Raw genomic sequence first — 19,655 nt, 5'->3', positions numbered from 1 at the left:
TTAAACATATCTTCATTGGTTCCATAGGTACCCTTAAAGTTCATCAGGAAATGAATGAAGATGCTTAAAATTTAAAACTTTAGTCTACTGATGCAATATATTAGGCCACTGCTTTCAAATCAGCAAGCATTCTAATAGCATGTTGCATCAATAGGATAAAGTATCTATATTAATCTACAAAATCACAAAGAAACACATTTGTTTTTCTTTCATTGTTTGCATTCTTACCTCTAATAACTGCAGGGATACTTTTTGTTGGTTTGAATATGATGAAGAAAGAAAAGGTATTACACAACAAGAAACCAATTCTTCTAATAAGATAAGTTTTTCACCATGTACCTATAAAAGTAACAACAGTTTTTCACAAATACAACTTTATACTATGAATATACTTCACTTCTTATACCTCAACTTAAGCTAAAACAAATGACAGAACAAAAGTGGCAGGAATTCAAGAGAAAAAAAAACATCCTTTGAACCAATAGTAATTAATTGCAGAGGAATTATGAAAATGTATAATTCAGACTAGGCAATTACCTAAGGTTCTTACATTTAATAAATAAAAGTAAATGAAAATTATTTCTATCCAATTCACTCAATATATATGCATATGTAGTTTTCCACTCAATTGATTATCGTAATAAATATATCGCCTACTACATTTCTCACCATTCCCACTTCGTTTATACAAAAAATGATAATAATAATAAATTAATTAATTAAATTAAAATATAAAAAAATAATTGCATAGTGGTTATACTCAACTAACTTGATTTATAAACTTAATACTGGTAATAATTATAGAGTGGCTAATCTTATCTCCCTGTGTGCTCTCTGGCTAGTTGATTGACTTTATAGGAGAGAAAATCTAGTCACCACCACCGATTGAGACTGGTTTACCTGATAAATGTTTCTTTGGATTAGTCTTTCAATTAAAGAACATTAGCACTAACTATGGTGCATTTGATAGATTAGCTAATGCTCTTTAATTAGAAAGACTAATCCAAAGAAACATTTATAAGGTAAGCCAGTCTCAATCGGTGGTGGTGACTAGATTTTCTCTCCTATAAAGTCAATCAACTAGCCAGAGAGCACACATTAACAGATACATAGTGTAATAGGGAGATAACATTAACCACTCTATAATTATTTTATGGCCCATGCAAAATCAATATAGGTGAAAAATATTTCTATTTTTCACCACAAGAAATTTTACAAAGGCCTACCCTCTCTCAAAAAAAATTTTTCATAACAAAATTTTTTTCTTAACCCGGTGTCTCATTTTTCCAATTTACCATTTCTCTCTATATTTTTATCTTCAGATCCCCCAGCCTTGGTGTCACTTTCCTTTTCCATACCAAAATTTTTCTTACCCACAGTTGAGATTTTATGAGAAATTTTTAGCTCTCGAGCAGTATGCATTACGTCTCATCCTACTCCAATTGTACCTAGGATCTCTAATATGGGTCTCCACAACACTTTTCCTGTTCTACATCGGTTGGTTAGAAGATTTGTTTATCCTTCTAGGTCTCTCAATCATGTTCATCTCGATTGTGCTATGTTTAATTTTCCCTAATTGCTCTCCTGTTTCTTTCCAATCATTTACTAACTTAACGTATGAGATATAATAGGCATCACTCAAAGCCTCCGAGTGACTTTTCCCTTCAGATGATGGATTTAATGACGAGTTAGTGTGGTCAGTATGACATTCTTCTTTATCTCTCTCAACCTGCTCAGAGTCTGACCTTATTGTCACTCTTGTATTCTCTCTCGTCAAGTATTCTCTCAACTTGATCTTTTAAGATGTTGATCCCCTTGCCTGAACGTTTGATACTCATTAGGGAAATCTCATTTGCAGCAAAATCGCAAGAGAACTTGTGTTTCTCTAGAAAGTCAGTTTCTAAAATTATTTGCATGCTTAAGCGAGATGTCCTAGGAAAGACCAATAACTCTTGGTCACCAAGGATCCATAACCATTGGTGAGAGTGTTAATGAAGCTTGGAATGTTCTTAGGAATGTCATAGTGACAACAGCAGACATAGCATTAGGAAAAGTCAGTAGAGTTAAGTGTAACCATTGGTTTGATGCAGAATGTGAACATATGACTGTATTAAAAAAAAATGAGGCATATAAACAAATGCAGCAAAGGAACCAAATTCTTGTGTAGAGGCTTAAGTGCTGTGAGGACATTATGTTGGAGGTTTAATGGATTTTTTTACAACACTCAGAAAGAATTAAATTAGAATTTAATACTCCTATATTTCGTCCTAGTCACTAGGACATCTACGGGGATTACAAAAACAATTAATGTAACATGCACACAAAAACTTACAATACTAAGCCCAACCACGTGGGTGACACTAAAGTCCTATCTAGGTGGAGCGCCCTCTAAGGGCGGTAGTAGGTGGCCTGGAATGTAAGGTGGGAGTGTTTCCCAAACCTCTGGTGATGAGTGTTTCCCAAATCTTCGGAAGCTTAATGCAACCGTATTTATTAAGATTTGGTTGGTTTCTGAGAGCTGCTGCTGCTTCTAAGAAAAGTCTGTCTTTCTTGAATTTGCTGTGGTGGAGCATGGTGGTTTTCTTCCATGATACTCTGTGGGTGGTGTCCAAAACATGGTTAGCCAAGCCTGAATGGCCATAGTTGTGTTTAACGATGTAAGACTTGTGTTCCTCCAGGCGGATGGATGCTGATCTGCCTGTCTGTCCAAAGTACGCAAGCTTACAGGAACAGGGTACTTTGTAAACTCCAGGCAGTGAGAGAGGGGGGAGCTGATCTTTCGTAGAATGGATAAGGGTAGAAAGTTTGTGGTAGGGCTTATATGCTGTGTGTAGGTTGTACTTTTTTAGTATCTTGGCTATTTTTTCAGATGTGCCACGGATGTGGGTATGGTGATGGCATTTTTAAAATCTTGTTGATGAGAAGGACGGGGAATGGGGGAGGAACTGATTATTTTTTTGATACTGTGTTCACTGTAGCCATTGGAGAGGAAAGTTCTGTGTATGTGGTTAAGCTCAGTAGTGAGGGCGGTTCCACTGGAACAAAGATTGTGGGCTCTCTTGGTAAGGGTTTTAATGATGCCATATTGTTGTGAGGGGTGGTGGTGGGAGAGTTTGTGAATGTATCTGCCTGTGTGTGTGGGTTTTCTGTATACAGTGAAGGCAAGTGTATCATTGGGCAGGCACGTGACTAAGGTGTCTAGAAAGGGTAAACAATTGTTCTTTTCCTTTTCCATAGTAAACTGGATTCTTGAATGTAGGCTATTGAGATGAACGAGGAAGGAGTCTAACGTGTCTGGGCCATGAGCCCAAATGGAGAACACATCATCTACATATCTTAGCCAGATAGAAGGTTTGAGTGGGGCTGAGTCTATGGCTCGTTTTTCGAAATCTTCCATATAGAAATTGGCAAGGGGGGGGGGGGGGGGGTGAGAGGGGGGAACCCATGGCGGTTCCTTCTATCTGCTTGTAGATTTTGTTATTCCAAGAGAAATACCCAGAGTTGATGGCAAAGGAAAAGAGATCTAAGATGTCAGAGGGGAAAACGTTTTCTAAGAGAGATAAAGTGTCAGTTAAGGGAATATTGGTAAACAAAGAGGAGATATCAAAGCTTACCAATATGTCTGTATTGTTCAAGGTTAAATTTTCTGTGAGGGCTTTAAAGTGGGTCGAGTTTTTTATATAGGAAGCTGAATTTCCGGTGAGGGGGGACAGAGAGTTGGCCAGCTGTTTAGACAGTCTGTAACAAGGTGCATTGGTGGCATCTACTATAGGTCTGAGTGGGGAATTGGGTTTGTGGATTTTTGGTAAACCGTATATTCGGGGGGGGACGGGAGCGGAAAGGTTTAAGTTTTTTCGTGATGTCAGGGGGCCAGGAGGTTACTTTTTTAAGTAAGATTTTTAATTTCTTAACTTGTGTTTTTGTGGGGTCGTGTTCTAGCAGGATGTAGGTAGCGCGATCGCGGAGGATAGTGTTCATTTTATGATTGTATTCGCTGGTATTAAGAACAACTGTGGCATTACCCTTATCCGCTCTGGTGATGACGATACTTTTTTCTTTGTGTAGTTTCTGGAGAGCCATGCGTTGGGCATAAGATAAGTTACTTTTTGGAGGCGAAGAGTGAGCGAGGATGTTGGCTACGTCGAGTCTGATGTTGTTGGCTACCTCCGACGGTAAGCGACCGATCCCCCGTTCGACGTTAACCATTACATCGAGCACCGGCACTTCTTTCGGGGCGACGGCAAAATTACGGCCGAGGCCAAGGGCGCTGACGGCATCCTCGTTGAGCCTTTTGGAAGAGAGGTGGTTAATTACTGTCTGGAGCAGTTGAATTTGTGGTTGTGGTTTGTCTTTCACCAGGTTGCTGTATTTCTTGACGTGTTTGTTTTTTATTTTTTATTTGTTTTATAAAAAATTATTTTATAAAAAAAAAAAAAAAAATCCATTAAACCTCCAACATAATGTCCTCACAGCACTTAAGCCTCTACACAAGAATTCTAATCATCCATGGAGAAGATTTAGCAAGTAAATCCAAGCAATACGGTAAGTCAAAACTACGACTATCTAGACAACTAAATAGGCTGGCCTTTTTAAAAAGATGTCGGGATACAAGAGTGATACTGAAATGCGTTAAAATGAAGACCAATTTCCATTCCAAAAAAGCACTCCGTATATATAAATGTGCCAGCCTAGCATTACTACGCGAGCAAATCGCCTCTACTCGTGCCGCCCTCGCAGTGACGAACGCCGCCATTGGCTCCCTACATACAGAGCTCTCCACCGATCTTAACCCTGAACTTTGGTCGATTCTCTCTGACACTTCGGAAACTTCCGCACAGAGAGAATTTCAAAAAATAAAAAACAAACACGTCAAGAAATACAGCAACCTGGTTAAAGACAAACCACAACCACAAATTCAACCGCTCCAGACAGTAATTAACCTCTCTTCCAAAAGGCTCAACGAGGATGCCGTCAGCGCCCTTGGCCTAGGCCGTAATTTTGCCGTCGCCCCGAAAGAAGTGCCGGTGCTCGACAATGGAAATACTCATTGTCAGATCAAAATTAAGAACATGTTGTCTGATCCAACATATATAAAAAATGGTGTTCGACAAGGGGATGGCTTGGCTTGCTTACTGTTTAACATAGCACTTGAAAAGGTTTTCAGAGATGCTGGCATTAATACAAAGGGAACTATTTTCTACAAGTCAGTACAAATTATGGCATATGCAGACAATAGCGATATTGTAGGAAGGACATGAAAAACAATGGAAGAAACTTTCATCAGTTTAGAAAAGGCAGCAAAGAAGATGAATTTGCAGGTTAACCAAGAAAAAACAAAGTATATACCAGTAACTAGAAAGATTTGTGATAATAATCCTTCTCAAATCAAAATTGGTTCCTATAAATTTGAAATTGTACATAGTTTTATATACTTGGGATCAGAAGTTAATTGTAAAAATGATATCTAAGATTCAGAGACATGTTCTTTCTGCAAATAGAAACTTTTGTGGACTTAGGAAACACCAAAAGTCACATCTAATCTGAAGAAAAACAAAGATAATGATGTACAAAGTACTGGTAAGACCAGTGTTAACCTATGCCTTTGAAAACTGGGTATTATCTATGGCAGATGCAAGATTTCTAGTTCTGAAAGAAGAGTTCTCAGATATATTTTTGGAGCAATACAAGAGAATGGTTTGTGGAGGAAAAGATATAACCATGGATTATACAGATTATTTAATGAGCCAGACATTATTAAGTACATAAAAATAGATTAAGTTGGGATGGACACATTATATGCATGGATAGTGACAGAATAGTTAAGAAGATGTTTAATGCTAAGCCAGAAGGAAAAAGAAAAATTGGAAGACCTAAATTAAGATGGGAAGATGGAGTGATGCAAGATATTAAGATTTTAGGAGTCAAAAATTGGAGAAGTTTGGCATTTAATAAGGAAGGCTGGCAGAAGTTTCTGAAAAAGGCCTGTCTTGACAACCCACATAGGGCTGTCAAGCCAGGAGTGTTACCCATTTATACAAGATCCTCTTATCATCCACTGTTTCATTAGGGAAAACAGTGAATAATGAAAAGTATATTGCTAAAATAGCCTCAGCTTCAACAGAACTGAAGATAGGCATCATTAATTTAAGAAGCATCAATGAAAAAGAAGAGCAGTTAGCAGAGGAATTAAAGACGTACTGTGTTGACATAACTAGCCTAAGAACATTAAACAGATGGATGGAATAACAGACTTCTGAGTGGAATCAGTGACTGGCTATCAGAAAGTTGTATATGGGGTGCAGTATTCCAAAAGAGGACGGTTACTAGTGGTGTACTGCAGGAGTCAATTTTGGACATTGTTGTTCAATTTGTAAGTTAATGATATTGAGATGGGTTTAACTAGTGATATGTAGCTGTTTGCAGATGATGCAAAATTCAGGAGAATAATGTAGATATGTTATGGCCTTAGAGGAGGATGTGAATAGATTGTATGAATGGACAGGTAAATGGAAATGTGAAATATGATTAACTCAGATTTCATGATCACCGAACTCAACGGTGCCATAAACCTATTAAAACCTAGAAAATCCGCTGGCATTGAGGATATCTGTAATGAACAAATTAAACATTTTGGACCCAAGACTAAAGAGTGGTTAAACCTATACAACACTTTCCTTAGAACCCTAAGGATACCAACTATCCAGAGGCATGCTAAAGTGGTAGCCTTTCTGAAACCAGAGAAAACTCAAACCGAAGCAAAAAATTACAGACCTATATCACTACTCAGCAACCTCTTTAAACTCTATGAACGATTAATTTCGAATAGACTACAACCCCTAATCGAACCCCATCTTATTGCTGAGCAGGCTAGTTTTAGACCAGGCAAATCACGTAAATCACAAATTCTCAACCTCACTCAATATACAGAAAATGGTTATGAGCAAAAACTAGCCACAGGAGCAGTCTTTGTAGACCTAACTGAAGCAAATGATACCATATACCATCTCACACTCAGAAATAAAATATACGGAATAACTTGAGACTACAGCCTTGTCCTCCTGATCCAATCACTCTTCGAAAACAGACACTTTTTTGTGGACCTGGGAGGGGGTGGGTAGGAAGAGCTGCTGGCATCCCCCAAAAAAATGGCCCCCCTCCAGGTAAGTGTGTTATCACCATTACTGTTCAACATCTACATCAATCATCCTTCCAGGAACTAGAAATTTTATCTATGCTGATGACCTTGCCATAGCTGCTCAATCAAAAAATTCCAAGTCCATTGAAACTGCTGTATCACTTGCCTTAAATAGTCTAACCACATATTATAGCAGTAATCAATTAAAACCAAACCCCTTGAAAACTCAGACTGGCCTTTTCCACTTTAACAATAAGGAATCCAACAGGAAGCTACAGATTTCTTGGAAAGGCTCTAATATATAACATTCCTGGAACCTAATCTACCTCATGTGACTCTCGATCGCACTCTTTCAATATAAAACACACAGAAAAAACAAAGGCAAAAATTAATGCAAGAAACAACATGCTAAGAAAGCTTACTTCCTCCAAATGGGGTGCAGACCCTAGCACACTGAGATCTTCTGCCTTGGTCCTTTGCTATTTTTCTGCTGAATATGCCTGCCCCTTATGGTCCAGATCCTTCCATGCTAAAAAACTTGACCCAGCATTGAATGAAAGCTGCTGTTTAATTACAGGATGCCTGAAACCAACACTACTACGAGACCTGTATACTTTGGTTGGTATTGCACCTTCTTCAATGCAAACATCTGCATTCTCAGCTGATGAAAGAAGCAGACAAATGAATGCCACCCACTATTTGGCCAGACTACAATGCCACAATAATCCATATGAGGCCTTGATCAGGCCTCACATGGATTATTGTACACAGATTTGGTCACCAGGTTTTAATGGTGATGAGGATATATGTGACAAGATCTAGAGAAGATTCAAAAAGGTGGTCAGTGGTCTTTTTGAATGTGGAGTATGAGGACAGATTGAGAGAATGTAAATTGCAAATCCTCATGAACAGGAGGAGGAGGAGGAAGAGGGTGGATATGATTAAGACATATAAGCCAGTCAGAGGTTGTTATCAGGTGACATGGAAGAGATTTTTCATATAATGGGAGAGAGGTGTAGAACAAGAGGCCATCACTGGAAATTGTATGAAGGTGTGAGTAGAGGAGTGAGGAGCAGTTCCATTGCATGGAGAGTGGTTGGTGAAAAATGCATTGTCTGAATATGTTGTGGATGTAGACACATTGAATCAGTTTAAGGTACAGCTGGATGTGCATTGTATGTGATAGTGTGTACCCCCCATGACGAGTCTCTGATTCCATGGAGGTCAAATGTTAATAATAATAATATTGTTTTATTAAAATCAGTTTATATATAGCTTTTTGTAGTGTCCTGAGTTGTTCCAACAATCGCTTGATCATCTGCAAAGAGTAAGATAAAACTATTTTACATATAAATTCCTTCTTTGTTTATTAACCTCCATTCTCTGATTATTTCATTCGTATGCATTCCAAATAATATTAAACCTTGTCTAAGACCACCTGTTATTCTTCAATGTTTTGATTCTGTTTGCACCTTCTTTTAAGCTTTTTTTCCCCTCACATAGGCTGTAAAGTGGGTTTATTAAATTCATAGACAAGCTTTTTTTTTTTTTAGTATATCACACAGTTTATATCTGTCTATCTTGTCAAATTTTTTTTTTGTTGTTGTTGTTACAATTGTTATATTACTTTTCTAAAACCATTCTGTTCTTCATTTATAATTTTTTCTAGTATAGGGTTGATTCTGTTCTTTGGTATTTTGGAATATTCTTTACAACCTGTGATTAATGAACTCATTCCTCTGTAGTTGTCACAGTTATTTTACTTTCCTTTTTAAAGATGGGAATCACGGTCATATAGTTCCAGTCATTAGGTATTCTTCATGTTTTATATTTTGTAGAGTAAGAAATAATTGGTAAAATTTATTTCCTGCATACTTTATAAGTTCTACTGGAATTTTTATCATCTCCTGGTGATTTTCCATTTTTCATTTCTTTTAATTCTTCCTATGTAATGTTATCTGAGAGACCATTATCAGTTCATTTTTTAAGAAGCTTCTAAATAATAATTCTGATTATTTATTTCTTTTCGAGAGTTAATAATAATTTATCCATTGTTGGTCATCTATCTCTTCAATATTTATTATGTCTTTTGTTTCTTTTTGTAAGAACTCTTATTACTTTGTAGATTTTGGGTTGTATGATGAAATTTCCTTGGAGACTTTCAAGGAATATAATTTCTCTCAGGTTGGTTACCAGTCTGAGGTGCTTAAGGGTCAAAGCTGTATAACTGAGAGCAGACCTCCACATAGCCTTTAAAGGAATGCGGAGAACTGACCAGGGCTTTTGACCTAATGTCCAATACTCACCTTCTCGTGGTGCACCCTGTTGGGTATCTACCTGGATACTGAACGAACGAGGATGGGCTGGCAATTTGGGATTTATCCAACCAAATTGTATTCTTATTGGTTAAATCAAAATAAAAAATGATGGTACAACATGACAAACTTTCATGCCGGCTGGGGGCGTTGCCCGGTTAAACAAGGCCCCCATTGTTTTCGCCAGGGAACCAGGGCGAACAGCGAAAAGTAGCTACTGGAACAAATCTGAAAAGAAACCCAAGCTCAACATCACCAGAGTTAAAGATCGGTACTATCAACATAAGAAGCAAAGAAATGGAACTAGTTGAGGAATTAGATAAGTACCAGATCGACATAATAGGGGTAACTGAAACAAAAAAGACAAAAACTGGTGAGATTTTTCTGAGCAATAAATACAAAATGTTATATTCAAGCAATGACAATCAAGGAAAAGAAGGAGTAGCCATAGTATTCAACATAAAATACGAAGCTAATCTTCTTGAATGGCAGTCAGTCTCAAGTAGAGTAATGTGGGCAAATATGAGAATGGGGAACTGGACAATGAGACTTAATTGTGACTATGGGACCACAGAAGGTTCTACTAAGGTAGAAGTGGAGGAATTTTTTAAGGCTTTAGAAAAAGCAACTGACACAATGAAAAAGGAAAAGTTGGTCCTTGTTGGGGATCTAAATAGCAGAGTAGAAATGATTGTGAGACATACAAAAATATTTTGGGAAAATTTGGAGAAAAGAGCTAATAATAATGGTAAATATCTGTTGGATTTCTGCTCAGGACATGAACTTGTTATTACTAACACCATGTTCCAACATAAAAATATGCACAAATTCACATGGAGAGAAGAGGCAAGGAATAAGAAAAGTCTCATTGACTATGTTATTGTTGATAGTGATGTTTTCTCCTTGGTGCAGAACACCAGAGAGTACAGAGGATTTGAAATTGGAAGTGATCACTATTTAGTCTTGAGCAGGATAAAATTGAATTTCATATTGAAAAGAATAACATGTAAGAAAGTTTTAAAGTGAATAAAAGTTGAGCAGCTCTCAGATGTGAACTGTAGACTAAAATAAAAAAGATTATTGAAGAAAAAATGAAAGAGTTTGAGAACAGGAATCAAACCTTGGAGATTCAGTGGCAAACTCTGAAGAAAACATTGATTGATTCCGCCAGAGAGGCTGCTGAAGAAGTTTAGGAATGGAGGAAAGAGTGCTCTAAAAGGAGTTAGAGATGATAAAGTTGACATGAAAATGGAAGAAAAAGATATCCTTGAAGTATGGAGTAATTACTTTGAAAAACTGCTAAATGAAACAAGCAGTGATGACAGCACAGTGGTAAAAAACACTGACCAGGCATGCAATTAGGAATACATATCCATACTTGAAGTAGAAAAAGCCATCAAAGGCTTGAAATGTGGAAAGGCAGCAGGAGTAGATGATATTCGATCAGAAATGCTGAGGTATGGTGGTATAAGAGTCTTACAGTGGCTGCACTGCATAGTTCAGAAAGCCTGGACAGAGGGATGAATTCCTGATGATTGGAGTAGAGCTCTCATAGTACCCATATATAAAAAGGGAAATAAAACTGAATGTGAGAATTACAGAGGTATTTCCCTACTGAGTGTTCCTGGCAAGATCTATGCAAGTATACTTGAGAAACGGTTGAGAAGAATTGTGGAAGAAAAGCTTGGTGAAGAACAAGCTGGATTCAGGCCAAATAGAGGCTGTCAGGATCAGATATTCACTTTACGACAAATAGTTGAAAAGTCATGGGAATATAACAAAGATCTGTATTTAAGTTTTGTAGATCTAGAAAAAGCATATGACAAGGTGCCAAGATACAAGCTATTCAAAATGCTACAGTTGCATGGTGTCAGTGGATCATTATATCAAGCAATACTTAGTCTTTATTTGAGTTGTAAGTCAGCAGTTAGAATTGAAGGAAGTACAGGAAGATGGTTTAATGTTAAATCTGCTGTGAGACAAGGATGTACATTATCCCCTCTGTTATTCATTATCTATATGGATTACATTATGAAGGAAAGTGGTATTAAACATGATATCAAAATTGGAGATGTTAATGTCAGCTCTTTGCTTTATGCGGATGATGTTATATTTCTAAATAAATCTGCTACAAGTCTGCAAGATTCTCTGACTAAATTGAATAGCTGTTGTAATAAATATGGTATGAAGGTCAGCAATAAAAAGACAAAGACAATGAAAATAGGCAGAATCATTGAAAATGTCAACTGTGTTGTGAATGGAGAACCTGTGGAACAAGTAAAACATTTCAGCTACTTAAGCATGATTTTTACTGAAGATGGTAAATTAAATATAGAAATAGACAACAGAATCAGCAAAGCTGGTATGGTGGGAAGTCAATTGAATAAATTCATATGGAGTAAAAGAGAAATTAGTCAGAACACTAAATTAGCTGTATACAAGACAATGTTCAAACCAGTTTTAGCTTATGGATCTGAGAGCTGGGTCAGAAGTAAAACACTTGACCAAAGACTAGAGACCACAGATATGAGAGTCCTGAGAAAGATTATAGGCGTGAACACATGGCATCGATGGCAATATCATATTAAAAACGAGGATATTAGGAAAGAACTCTTGACATTGTCAACATCCAGGAATGCGTTAACAGAGCTAATCTCAGGTGGTATGATCACTTAAACAGAATGGGCGAAGAAAGATTAGCAAAACAAGTGTTCTCTGCTAGGTTGGCAGCAAAACGACCCAGAGGAAGACCAAGATATAGGTGGATTGATACGGTGCAAAGTGCCTTAGACGATAGAAATATAAGATCTGATAATGTTGGAGTCTTGACAAGTAACAGACTGATTTGGAGGAAAATTGTAGATAGGAAGTTAGTAATGATGTAATTTTTTTCATGTAGTACTATCATATCCTGTACACCCCTTGAGGATACATGGCAGGAATTTGATGATGATGATAATGAAGGTTACCAGCCAAACTCAGTTAAGTCTAGTGGTTTCAATCTTGGCCTCCAGACCAGTAATAGAAAAGGCATTTATTCTAATCTAGATGTTATGGTTATACTGCTAATACCTAGTCAATATAGCAAATAAATGTCATAATGGTTGCAAAATCTTATAGAGCTATTTAAAAGCTTTTTAAATTGTGCTTAAAATGCTTAGAGATGGAGAAATATGTGACTGCAAGAAACCAGATGTGAAAATGGTGACACTGAAACTGAAGATGTTTTGCATGTCTGAAGTGATTACTTTCAAAAGTTGTTAAATGAAGTAACAAATAAGACACTAGTTGAAGGAAATATCTAAAAAAAATGCAATCAGGAATACACTATATGCTTAAAGTAGAAGTTATTGAAATTCTAAAATGTGGAAAGGCAGCAAGAGTCAATGAAATCAGCCTGAATGAAATCTGAAGTATGGTATGGTAGTGTAAATTCAGGTTTTTCAGTGGCTATGCTGCATAATTCACTATATCAGGAATACACTATATGCTTGAGGTAGAAGAAGTTACTGAAATTCTAAAATGTGGAAAGGCAGCAAGAGTCAATGAAATCAGCTTGAATGCTGAAGTATGGTATGGTGGTGGTGTAAATTCTGGTTTTTCAGTGGCTATGCTACATAATGCAAAATGCTTGGTCACAAAGTTGAATCTATGATAAATGGAGTATAGTTCTCAATTCTATCAATTTATAAAAAGTGAAAATAAAACTGAATATGAGAATTACAGAGGAATTTCCTTACTGAGTTTCCCAGAAAGAGTTATACAAGCATATTTATGTAAAGCTAAAAAAAATTCAAGTGATAATTGGTGAAGAACGAGATAGGTTTAGGCCAAATAGGGATTGCCTAGACCATATTTTTAATCTATAGACAGTCAAGAAATTATAAGAATATAATAAGGATGTCTATTTAAGCTTTACTGATTTAGAATGAGCATATGATAAGGGGTCAAAAGACATATTTGATTGGTGTTAACAGAACACATTCAATTCAAACTAAAACACTGGAATAGATGAATATATAGGAAGATGGTTTGATGTTACATAGATGCAGCAGTCCATATTAAGTCATTTTTCAGACAAGTTTAATTGTTTCACTGTCCTCATTGCAGACAGTATCATTTTACCTGAAAGCATTTTGCAAATAAGAACTTCCCCCACATATTTTGTGTGATAAGCTAGTTATTTGGTCTCCATTTATTAAAACGCTAATCACAGGAGTTAACAATTCTTCCAACACATTAAAACAATTAAAAACATTTGTGTAAGCTGTGTATAATGATGTTATGAATCAAGGTATGTCAGCAGATTCTCAAGTGCCCTTATTATTTCAAAAATTTTATTGTCCTTTTTAAGGAATCTGATTTAACATGTTCATGTCGGGGTAATTGTAGTACTCTCACTGTCACCCTAACTATCTGATGGGGGGAGAGAAAATACTGTGTCCTGCAGAAATTTTGTGATTGCATTTTGACTGATGAATTATGTATCACATAACGATTCTTTAATTGTAACCAAATCTGCATTGGGGAGGGGGGATGTTTTCTAATATATCCTAAAACAAACAATGTGTTTGTTTTAAGGTACATTAGAAAACAATAATGTAGGAGAATGCTATATTGAACCATCATTAATAAGCCACATAGGAATGGGAAATGTAAAGACAAGAACAAGTGTGAGTAGAAATGCTTTCATTAGCAAACAAATTATTAATAATTACTATTTGTGATATGTGTGTCCTGTAAATTGTTGGGTAGAGCAAATAGCATGTCATCCTATAAATTCTAGACATGCATAAGTGTATGGTAGTTCAGTAAAAACTATAGGGAGGGACTAAACCAATGAACTAATAATGCTGATCAGGTGATTCATTTAGGTGTGGCAGGAATACATTGGCTTGATGGAGCAGCAAATCATCTTGTAAAATTTGTTGTGCATGTAATGTGAATTTATTTCTCTGTTTTTATTTATATTTTGCTTCATTGAGGATGAAGTATACTGAGGATGAGTATACATTTTATGCAGTAATAGGACACACAATATCCAATCATTATTGGAATTATCCACATTTTCAGGAATTCTACATTCATTACTTTTTTTTTTTTTTTGCAGCTCTACTGTCTAATCAATAATAGATATCTCACATATGCTGGTATTTTGTTGTAGATGAACAAAATAAATACTTAATAAATAAAATATATATATATATAAATGAATACTTCTTATAATACATATAGAAGTATTCATTTTTATTCAAGAATAAATAAAGTTTTACTACATCTGTTGTTTCTGAAGAGTGGAATGAAAATAAAAAAGCTTTATATAATGTAAAATGAAATGGCATGTCTGTAAAAACATCTCAAGATAATGCTGACCAAGACAAATCACTTCCTACCATATCAGAAACAATGCACTTTATGACTATTTGATCTAGCAAGAGGCAAAAAGTGCACTTCTGGTCCTGAAAGTATTTCCCCAGTTATATTCAAAAGTTCTGTGCTTCAGAAATAACACTCATCCTGTATCATCTTTGGACTTTTATATTTACTCTGCAGTATGAAAGCAAGCATATATGAAGCCTATTACAAAAGGGAGTAATCAATGTTAGTCCTCTTTAACATAATGGAGAATCTAGTTTTGAGGATAAAACTGAATATCATATTGAAACAAAAAAATACATATGAAAGTTTTAAAAACACTGAAAGCTGAGAAGCTTGCAGACCCCATATACTTATATCCCTAGCATGCAGATTCAAAGTATATAAATAATACTGAAATAAAAACGAAACAGTGAAAACAACAAGGCAAGGAGGAAAGTGGTGAAATGGTAAAGATACAAAAGTCAGTATCCTTTCTTTTAGTGTTGCATGGTGATCAGCATTCATTTTAGAAATTATGGACTTTACACTCATGTTATAAATCCCTAAGAGTTAACTAAAACAAGACTAGATAATCCAGAATCCTAAATCTAATATAACAATTGTAATGTTAAAAATAGGACATCATTGTTACCGTAAGAAAACTATCTATAAGAAAGAATGTTTCTCTCATGTTATCTTTAATAGAATTTAGCTTTGATGTAGTTTCTAAATAATTAATTAATTTGTAATTTTATCTGTATTTTTTTTTTCCACTAGAGGTCATGCCAGTAGAATAACCGGGGATCAAATCATTGTTTTTTTAGCTTACTTTAAGGCCTCATGCAATGGTGGGCATGAGGCCTTAAAGCCTTTTAAGTACTGCAAATTATTATTATTTTTATCAGGGGTCAACATATGCACTCACCCATTTGCCATGACAAGTAAATTTTGCCAGCTGACAAGTAACTGCAGACTAGATAAAATAGAATATTTGTTTAATAAAAAAAATAATAAAAAATTACTAAACAAAATCTTTTTAAGAAAACACTGACAAAGCATCACTAATCACTTCATGGAACTCCTCTTGGCATATTGGAATATATCATTTAAAAAATCTGGAATCTTGGATGAGTACATTTTTTGTACTCATCGAAGTACATCCATGCCGAGTAGGGTTTTGCATAATTTGACAAGTCTGACTATTACCACAGAATCCTGAATACTCCTCCAGAGTAAATACCTGGAAATGATAATGATAAGAACATGATGTCATGATTTCAATATTCATATCAACTTGGCCATTCATTTATTACACTGTTCTCTGACTGTGTGTTAACATCCTTAAAAGTGTTATTTGATGTAGCACATTTAAAAATAATATCTTTTTTTTTTTATCTGTTTATTTTTTTTCCTAAACGAATCTCACAAGTGGCAGTAATGACAAATTACATGCAATGTCCACCACTTGTTCACCAGGCATATCTTTAAATTAATTTTCAGTTTTTGCTGTATCATCATATTTTCATTGTTAGCCACTTTTCTTCCTGGCAGACTACTGTGTGGGTGGGGGGGGGGGGAGAAGGAATGGGTGTGTCACTCAAAACACTTGACTAGGCAGAAGTATGATATAACTGCAATCAATGCTAAATGCATTTGTGTTCTAAATTTCATGAGAAAACCTCCATATTCAGTTCAAAGGGGTATAGGCTACTAATTATACAACATATTAAGGCACAAAAAACAGAAATGTAGTAAAAATCTAAAGAAACACTGTTTTTTTTTCTATTCTTAAAATAATCATTACATACTTTGGTATAATGACATGCAACTGATAGTTTCAGTCCCAAATATTATTATTATTATTCAGGCCTCCATGGAATCAAGAAACTCATAATGGGAGGAACTTCCTAGGCAACACAAAGTCTATCATACCACTCCTTAAACTCATTGACCATTCTTGCTCTTACCACTCTATCAGGCAATGCATTCCATGGTTCACTCACCCTCCACACAAAGAAATCACTCCCCGCCCTCTTGCTCACAGCTTCCTTTCGTAACTTCCAGGTATGGCATCCCTTGTCATCATTCCTTCCCGCTGTTCCACCAAGTGAAAGAATTCCCCAGTGTAAACCCTGTAACTGCCTCTCAACAGTTTAAAATTCTCAATCATATCACCTCTCCTTCTTCTATCCACCAAACTCTGCAGTCCATATTCCTTCAACCAATCCTCATAACTAACATTGTACAGTCCTGAAACCATCTTTGTTATCTGCTTCTGTACCCTTTCCACAGTTAATTTATCTCCTTCAAATCCTGGGGACCAAATTTGAGAACAATAGTCTAAGTGTGGTCTGATCAGAGTCTTATACAATGGAATGATAACTCTTATCTCTTCAGGTCAGCATCCTTCTCAGTGTTGCAGCATCCTCTGGGTTACCTTCACCACCTTTGCAATATGAATTTCAGTTTTCTATCAATCATCACCCCTCAGATCTCTTGTCTCCCCTACTTCCTCCAGTACAGCACCTCCAATTGAGTATGCAGCCACCCATCAATGTATTCCAAACTTCAAGACTTTACATTTTTCTGCATTAAACCAAGACCCCCATTCATTTGCCCATCTGTCCAGTTTATTCAAATCCTCTTGCAAGGCTGCCCATCTGCACTATAACTAATAACCCTTCCCAGCTTCACATTATCTGCAAACAACTGAATATCCCCCTGCAGTCCATTGACAATATCATTGATATAAAAGTTAAACAACAATACTGTAGAACCCCAGTACTCAGGCCTGGGGTTCTCAATACTGGGCCCTGGGGTTCCACAGGGCCCAGTACTGAGCCCTGTGGAACCTCACTTATAACTTCTGCCTCCTTGATATTGCCCCACCATACACAACTCTCTGGTACCTATCAGACAGCCCATCCTGAATCCAGGTGACTAACCTGACATCTAAACCCATGTGCTGCAACTCAAGTATCAGCTTATCAAATGCCTTTGCAAATCCAAAAAAATGGCAGTATATGCCTTTCCTTCATCAACTGCTCTTGTCACTTTATTATAAAAGGCAATCGTATTACTAAAGCAAGAGTGCCCCTTAACAAATCTGTCTTGATTCTCACAAATAGCATTACCCTCATCTGCCCAATGCTGTATATGGTCCCTCACTAATTTCTCCAAGACTTTAACAACTTACTGATGACACACAAACTGGCCTATAATTAGACACTTCCAGTCTGCTATCACCCTTATGCAATGGCTATCTTACCTTCCTTCCATTCCCTGGGCATCTTTCCCATAGCCACACTTTCATTGAAAAGCCAGGTCAACGGAGCTGTCAGTTCTTTAGCACATTCTCTCAAAATGGTGAAATACCATCCAGTCCCACAGCTTTACTGACATCCAGAGTACTCAGTATTTGGAACACACTCTCCTCTTGCACCTCTAAACCTGCCCTATCCCTCTAGTATTAAAACCTTCTCCAGGATGAAATACTCCAATAAAGTGCTCATTGAACAACTCTACTATGTCTTCTATCAGTCACTCTATTCCCATTTTTATCCTGCAATGTCATTCTTCCACAATCATTTCTCCTCCTACTGGCCACATAGCTAAAAAATTCCCTAGGATTTTCTTTGGATCTTAGTGCCAATCTCTTCTCATATTCCAGTTTTGCCTTCCTCACCATACTAGTCACTCTCCATCTTATATTCTTCATGCATTTGCTCTCCACCCCTCTACTTATGTCTCTTCCATTATCTCTTTTTCAACTGCAGTTCCTGTTTGATATTGTCTGTCATCCACTTTACACCTAATTTTGTTCTCTTCTTCACTCGTAGAATACAGCTTACTATTACTATTAACAAATATTTACAATTTCACAAACACTAATGATATCTCACACTTCCAATTCCTCCCTCCATGGAACTGTTCCCAAGTTGATATCTAAGACTATTATAATCACCTCCCTTATAATTCCACGTATGTTCTCTTTTCTTTGATATTCTTGCATGTTTATTCATCTTCCAAGTCAAAATCACATGGTTACTCTCTCCAAGTGGGGGGAGGGATGTCATCTCAGTTATTATCAGCTCTTCTGATGCTATGACCAAATCCAAAACTCTTGAACCTCTTGTTCCCTCTATTACATTTGTCCCTCAACAATTCTAGAAATTGCATTCCCTTATTACTACATGCATTTTCCTCTTCCCAGCTTATACTGCTGTAGTTAAAATCTCCCATAACAATCATTCTTCTTGCACTTGCCAAGCTCAACTGCCTAAACATTTCCTGCTCCCCACCCTCTCTGCTTCTTGGTTTGTAGCAGCACCCTACACTGCTTTCCAAAGCCTCCACTCTTAGAGGACATAAGTCATCACTTATCATAACCTTTGTACGACCTCAAGCAACAATCTCAGATCTCTCACACCTGATTTACATTGCCTGTTAAGTCATTCGTGCCCACCATTACAATCATCTTATCCACCCTTTCACCTCCCTTAATTGCCATAGCCACACTCTCTATCGTTCCTCAAGGCAAACACTCCTCTGGCATCCTATCTTGCACACCATTTAAGAATTAAGAAAAACTTAGAACTGTGATTAATAATGTATATAATAAATTATATACATTAACATTATTACATACAATATAAAAATATTGTATATTTATTATATACAATAATGTATAAAATAAATCACAATCTCCACTAACCAGCCATTATTGTACAGTTTACATTTAAATTATAAAGCTAATTTAGCTGTTCACAAAAGTTTTTATTCTATGTCAGAAGAAAAACAAATGATGTAAAATACTCAGTGATATAAGAAATTTGATACTGATAATT

General features: G+C 36.3%; 1 protein-coding gene across 1 annotated transcript in view; it reads right to left on the bottom strand.

Annotated features, from left to right (window-relative positions):
• LOC150098435 (uncharacterized) overlaps window positions 1–19,655 on the bottom strand; it is a 260,713-nt gene that overhangs the window by 102,670 nt on the left and 138,388 nt on the right. The window contains exon 11 of the mRNA XM_090405278.1: window positions 229–339. Within this exon, the coding sequence (XP_090261404.1) occupies window positions 229–339 (111 nt within the window). The remainder of the gene's footprint in view (window positions 1–228; window positions 340–19,655) is intronic.

Source organism: Typopeltis vanoorti, chromosome 15, assembly GCF_054136105.1.
Source record: "Typopeltis vanoorti isolate ZY-2024b chromosome 15, IOZ_Tvanoo_1.0, whole genome shotgun sequence".
Lineage (NCBI taxonomy): Eukaryota > Metazoa > Arthropoda > Arachnida > Uropygi > Thelyphonidae > Typopeltis > Typopeltis vanoorti.
This window is presented reverse-complemented; position numbering and strand designations above follow the sequence as displayed.